The sequence below is a fragment of the Enhydra lutris genome, unplaced genomic scaffold (assembly GCF_002288905.1).
Source record: "Enhydra lutris kenyoni isolate GAN:26980312 unplaced genomic scaffold, ASM228890v2 scaffoldscaffold39, whole genome shotgun sequence".
Classification (NCBI taxonomy): domain Eukaryota; kingdom Metazoa; phylum Chordata; class Mammalia; order Carnivora; family Mustelidae; genus Enhydra; species Enhydra lutris.
Window position 1 is genome coordinate 21,096,518 of NW_019154123.1, and position 6,549 is coordinate 21,103,066.

Here is a 6,549-nt window from a genome sequence, read left to right on the forward strand (position 1 = left end):
TATACACAAAAAATAAACTCAATATGGATTAAAGACTTGAATGTAAGACCAAACCATAAAACACCTAAAAGAAGATATAGGCAATAAGCTCCTTGACATTGAACTTGATGATTTTTTTTAACTTGATACCAAAAGCAAAGGCAACAAAAGAAAAAATAAGTGAAACTACCTCAAACTAAGAAGTTTCTGCACAGGCAAAGAAAACTTAAAAAATGAAGAGGCAACCTACTGAATGGGAGAAAATATCTGCAAACCATTTATGTGGTAAGGGGTTAATATTCAAAATATCCAAAGAACTTACACAATTCAAAAGCAAAAAAAAAAAAAAAAAGGTCTGATTTAAAGATAAGAGAATCTGAACAGACATGTTTCCAAAGAAGACATACAGATGGCCAACAGACACATGAAAAGGTGCTCAATATCACTAATCATCAGAGAAATGCAAATCAAAACCACAGTGATCTATCACCTCATATCTATTAGAATGACTATTACCAAGTGTTGGTGAAAATGTGGAGAAAGGGAACCTTGTGCACTGATCGTGGGAACGTAAACTGGTACAGGCACTATGGAAAACAGTGTGGAGTTAGTTGCATCCAAAAATTAAAAATAGAACTACCATATGATCCATTAATTCCACTTCTGGATATCCATCCAAAAAAATGAAAACACTAATTCAAAAGCACATACATACTCCCATGCTTGCTGTGACAGTATTTACAACAGCCAAGACATGGAAGCTACTTCAGTATCCACTGATGGATGAATGGATAAAGAAAATGTGGCATATACACAATGGAATATTATTTAGCCAAAAAATCTTGCCATTTGCAGAAACACACAGATGGACCTTTAGGGTATTATGCTTAGTGAAATAAGTCAGACAGAAAAAAATTCTTACTGTATGATTTCACTTATATGTGGAAATCTAAAAGAAACAAAAAACCCATAAAAGAGCAAACAAAAGATGCCAAGCTCCTGAATATAAAGAACAGATTGGTAGTTGGTGTGTGGTGGGAGGGAGGGGAGGGGTAGAGATAAGGAGGCCAGGTTAAATGGAACAAATTTCCATTTATAAAATGATGTAATGGGGATATAATGTACAGCATGGTGATCCTATTTAATAATATATTACATATTTGAAAGTAGCTAGGAGAGTGGATCTTAAAAGTTATCACAAGAAAAAAAATTTTTTTAACTATGTATAGTGATTGATGTTGACTTACAGTGATCATTTTGCAATATATACAAATATCAAGTCATTGTTAAACACTTGAAACTAATGTTCCCTTACCTCAAAAACAAAAAAAAAAAAACTACCTATAAGGATTCCAGTGGCCTCTTGTGAGTTTATGACAAAGCTTGTACCCTAAGATTCCTCTGCCGTACTCCACAGGCAGAAAGGGGAAGGTCCACAGTTTTCTATGAAGTTCCAATACACCTGACTATTCAGCATTCTAGTCCTTAGCTGGTCAGAAAAAACAAGAGAGATAGGGGTTGAGGTGGTCCTATAAGCAAGCACTGTTGAAGGGGCAGCTAAAATAAAGGCAGCCAGGGTAGGCTCAGAGAAAGTAAGAAACCCCAAAACATAGTAGTTCAAGCAGTCCAAGGCCTTCACAGACAGCCTCTTGATACTTCTAAAGCTTGTGATTAGCATAGGACAGTGATTACCTGTAATAATGATCCATTAAATATCTGCTATGAGCCAACACTATTCTAGATGGTCCCCTGAATATATCTTCTGTTTTAAAAGTAGGAAAATGGATCAAACACTTCAGATTTTCAACAAAAATGATTAAAATATGTAAATCTAAAAAAAAAAAAAAGTAAATCTCACTTTGACTTTTTGCATTTTTAAGATTTGAATTTTTTGTTCCCATGGAAGAAGTAAAGAAGAGGTCACTAGATGTTGCAGTGAAAAACAGTAGGCCACTTGGCTCACACAGAAGGAAGGAGCTAGGAAAAGTAAGTACAAGAAGGACTCTTGGTACTCTGCCTCCCACAGCACTCTACCTGGAGTTCATTGGTGGAACACCTTGCAGAAATTCTGATGGTATCATCTGGCTGTTACCAGAACTGGCTTCAAGGAGGTTAGAGTCTCATTGGGAGGTTTTGGGAGTGGAGGGTATTTTAACATTGCTGAAAGTAAAACAGGTGGGTAAATTAATATGATAAATATTATTTTATGATATGATAAATGATAAATATGATAAATACTGTTTTAACAAGTTGGAGAATCTATCCAAACTCATCATTGCACAAGTATTTGAACATCTATTAAGTTTGTTTTGATAATATGTGAAGCTTGGGTCTCATTATGTCAAGATTTTTATGGAGATGGGATTTTACTTGAAGTAGAGAATGTATAATCTTCAGGAAGATGCCAAGTACAGATAAAAAGGGTATTTATACAATACTTTGCAGCTATAGTTTAATAAACACCTTCTTATAATCTTTTTAAGATCCCACTTAGATGATGTAGGGGAAGTTATCCTTATTTTTAGAGTTGAGGCAACCATGGTGTCTTGCTTAAAATTACAATTCAGTTCATGAGTAAAGGCAAGTTGTTCTCTCAGGAAAATTGATAAATTCTGAGGTTTAACTCTGAAGAGCAGTTCACCTTTTCCTAGTACACTGAGGCCAGTGCCTGTATTGCACTTCTGGAGAGGTTCCATGTTGAGAGCTAAAAGAAAAAGAGTCCCTGCTCAAAACTGAAACCCAAGGAGGCCCTTTTTATGATTAATTCCATTTGTCCCAATATGTTTCCATTTAATGCAGTTTTTTGGAAGGAAACTGATTATTTGTGTTTGTTTAGGTTCTGATTGACTTATCAAAAGAGGATCTGATTAAGGGCTTCTCGCAATGGTAAGTGAGCCCTTTCATTTTATCACATTAATCTGGTACTTAAGACATTGTCTCCAGCAGTTGCACATGATCTTTTTCCAAAATTCTTCCTTTTTCAGTACATGTCAGCTTCTTTGCTTATCAAGGAAGGAGACACATTATCACCTATACTTAAGGATTATCTGCCTATAGTTCACACTTACCTAACAGACCTCTCTCTATAAGCCCTAGTCTTAACCCCGGCTGGTCAACTTACAGAGGGATAGGTTCTCCCGGTCCCAGAGGGACCTAGGCTAGCTAGACAAGGCTGCTTGTCCTGATGCTGCCACCACAATACACCTGTGATACTAATACAAGTCCAAACCCAACTGTTTTACAGGTACGAGCTGACTCCAGATGGGCAGCCCAGAAGTTGATGAGCACCCTTACCACCTTTATATTAAAATGTGTACATATGTATATTTTGTAATTTAAATCAGAACAGCCATTTGAAAATATATACATACATTTTTGTGTGAAATTGAAGTACATGACTGGATAATATTAGAAAGAGGTAAACATATATAAAAGTACTACTTTTGGTTAGATTTAGTTGTTGAAATCCAGAAAGAAATGTGGCGTTCATACCTAATAAATTATCAGAACCTCACTGGTGATTTTTTTTTGTAGGTAATTATATACCATATAACTTGGGATTTGCCCAAATGTATGTGTCAAAAGTGTCCTGTCTCAGACATAAGGGGTGAAGGAGCAGCTGGAACAGCTACCAGTATTCCTGGGAAGTGACTACCAAGGGAAGAGGCTTCTTTTATGGGAATAAAAAGTGACCCACACCAAAAGTGCCAAAAGCCAACACCACCTAAGCCCTTCTGGTCCTTCTGCCACCTTTGGTACTTTACTGCCTGGAAATTTGTTCCTTTATCTACTGTAGAACTAAAGTGTACTTTTCTGATGGCAACAATGTTATAGTGATAAACCTAAATACTCGGAGTTAAATACTCCAACATGGGATGGCAAACTCCAGCATGTGGCATCATTTTCATAGGAAAAAGCAAACCAAACCCCAAGTCCAGGTCTGTATTTCCACTACCACAGCAGAGCTCTAGAGACTGCTGCAGAGTGTTGGTGCCAGGAGAAAGGAGCTTCTGTCTCTCTCTCTCTCTCTCAGATGGTTTGGCAATTCTATTCTACCTTTCTAAGATGGCTGTTTAAGTAACATTTAAAAGCAAAATATGTAAATTGCACAAACAAGTGCCTCTATTTCAAACTTTATAACACCAAATGTTCTCATTCTCTCTGATGTTATCCTAGAGCTACTGTTGAATTTACGTCCTTTTCTCTTCACTCAGGCAACAGCTCCTGCCATCAGTTTCCTGTTCCCCTCCCCTCACTGCCTTCACTGCTGCTTTTCTGAAGAATGGTAACATCTTAAAGTTTCTGTTATGTTATTCTCACTTATATCCATCATTTCCTGTTTTCTACAAGAATAAAACCCACTTAATTTTGTCCTTTGGCCCTAACAATCTAGTCCCTAGTGTTTTGCTACTTTATTTATGTGCAGATGCTCTATTCCAGACTAGTCTATATATCATATCCTACCTATTCAAATCCTATCCTCTTCAAAAGCCTTGTCTCAAAACCCACCTCTTCTGTGCCAGTCCACACTGAAATGGCCTCCCTCATCTCCTACAGCATTTACTGTCAATACTGTATATTTTAAATTTTAATAATTTCCTGCCTTGTAACATTTAATTTTTAAAAAGGCTTATTAGAGGAGAGGGAGGAGTCAAGAGGACGGAGAAGTAGCAAGCTGAGACTACATCAGGTAGCAGGAGATCACCTAGATAGCTTATCAAACCACTGCAAACACCTACAATCCAACAGGAGACCGAAGAGAAGAAGAAAAGCAACTCTAGAAACAGAAAATCGACCACTTTCTGAAAGGTAGGACTGGCGGAGAAGTGAATCCAAAATGATGGGAAGATAGACCGCGGGGGGAGGGGCCGGCTCCCGGCAAACGGCGGAGCAACGGAGCACAAAATCAGGACTTTTAAAAGTATGCTCCACTGTGGGACATAGCTCCAGAGGCTAAACTGGGGTGAAGCCCATGTGGGGTCACAGAAGGATCGGGGGTGTCTGAGTGTCACAGAGCTCGCAGGTATTAGACTGGGGAAGCCGGCTACAGAGACAGGGCCAAGGAGTGAGCTCTCAGCTCGGGGTTACCTTGAACTGGTCGCAGGCTGGGTCAGCTCGGAGTGCGGCCAGAGGTCAGGGAGACGGGAGTGATTGGGCTCTTTTCTCTGAGGGCACACTGAGGAGTGGGGCCCTGAGCTCTCGGCTCCTCCGGGCCGGAGACTGGGAGGCCGCCATTTTCATTCCCATCCTCTGGAACTCTACGGAAAGTGCTCAGGGGACAAAAGCGAACCCGAGCTGATTACTTAGCCAGGCCACTGGTAAGGGCAGTGCAATTCCGCCTGGGGCAACGACACTTGAGAATCACTACAATAGGCCCCTCTCCCAGAAGATCAACAAGAAATCCAGCCAAGACAAAGTTCACCCACCAAGGAGAGCAGCAGAATTCCAGTGGAGGGGAAAGCAGAGCACGGAACTCATGGCTTTCTCCCCATGATTCTTTAGTCTTGCGGTTAATTTAATTTTTTAAAAATTTTATTATTTTTTTTCTTCTGCTAATTTTTTTTTAACTTTTACCCTTTTCTTTTTCAATGTTTTTAAACTAGCTTAATATATATATTTTTAATCTTTTTTATATTTTCTTTATTTGTTTTCTTTTTTTAATTCTTTTTTTTCTGAACTTCTTTTTATCCCCTTTCTCCCTCCCATGATTTGGGGTCTCTTCTGATTTGGTTAAAGCGCATTTTCCTGGGGTCTTTGCCACCCTTTCAGTATTTTATTTGCTCCTTTATATACTCTTATCTGGGCAAAATGGCAAGGTGGAAAAACTCACCACAAAAAAAAGAACAAGAGGCAGTACCAAATGCTAGGGACCTAATCAATACAGACACTGGTAATATGTCAGATATAGAGTTCAGAATGACGATTCTCAAGGTTCTAGCCAGGCACAAAAAAGGCATGGAAGATATTAGAGAAACCCTCTCTGGAGAGATAAATGCCCTTTCTGGAGAAATAAAAGAACTAAAATCTAACCAAATTGAAATTAAAAAGCTATTAATGAGGTGCAATAAAAAATGGAGGCTCTTACTGCTAGGATAAATAAGGCAGAAGAAAGAGTTAGTGATATAGAAGACCAAATGACAGAGAATAAAGAAGCTAAGCAAAAGAGGGACAAAGAACTGCTGGACCACGAGGGGAGAATTCAAGAGATAAGTGACACCATAAGACGAAACAACATTAGAATAACTGGGATTCCAGAAGAAGAAGAGAGAGAGGGGAGCAGAAGGTATATTGGAGAGAATTATTGGAGAGAATTTCCCTAATATGGCAAAGGGAACAAGCATCAAAATCCAGGAGGTGCAGAGAACCCCCCCCAAAATCAACAAGAATAGGTCCACACCCTGTCACCTAATAGTAAAATTTACAAGTCTTAGCGACAAAGAAAAAATCCTGAAAGCAGCCCGGGAAAAGAAGTCTGTAACATACAAGGGTAAAAACATTAGATTGGCAGCGGACTTAGCCACAGAGACCTGGCAGGCCAGAAAGAACTGGCATGATATATTCAGAGCACTA

At 38.9% G+C, this 6,549-nt stretch overlaps 1 protein-coding gene across 1 annotated transcript in view; it reads left to right on the top strand.

The window, feature by feature from the left end:
* Window positions 1-3,260, top strand: part of LOC111155087 (extended synaptotagmin 3) — a 48,269-nt gene extending 45,009 nt beyond the window's left edge. Inside the window, exons 21-23 of the mRNA XM_022515135.1 lie at window positions 1,860-1,965; window positions 2,816-2,865; window positions 3,224-3,260. Of these exons, the coding sequence (XP_022370843.1) occupies window positions 1,860-1,965; window positions 2,816-2,865; window positions 3,224-3,260 (193 nt within the window). The remainder of the gene's footprint in view (window positions 1-1,859; window positions 1,966-2,815; window positions 2,866-3,223) is intronic.
* The last annotated feature ends 3,289 nt before the right edge of the window (window positions 3,261-6,549 follow it).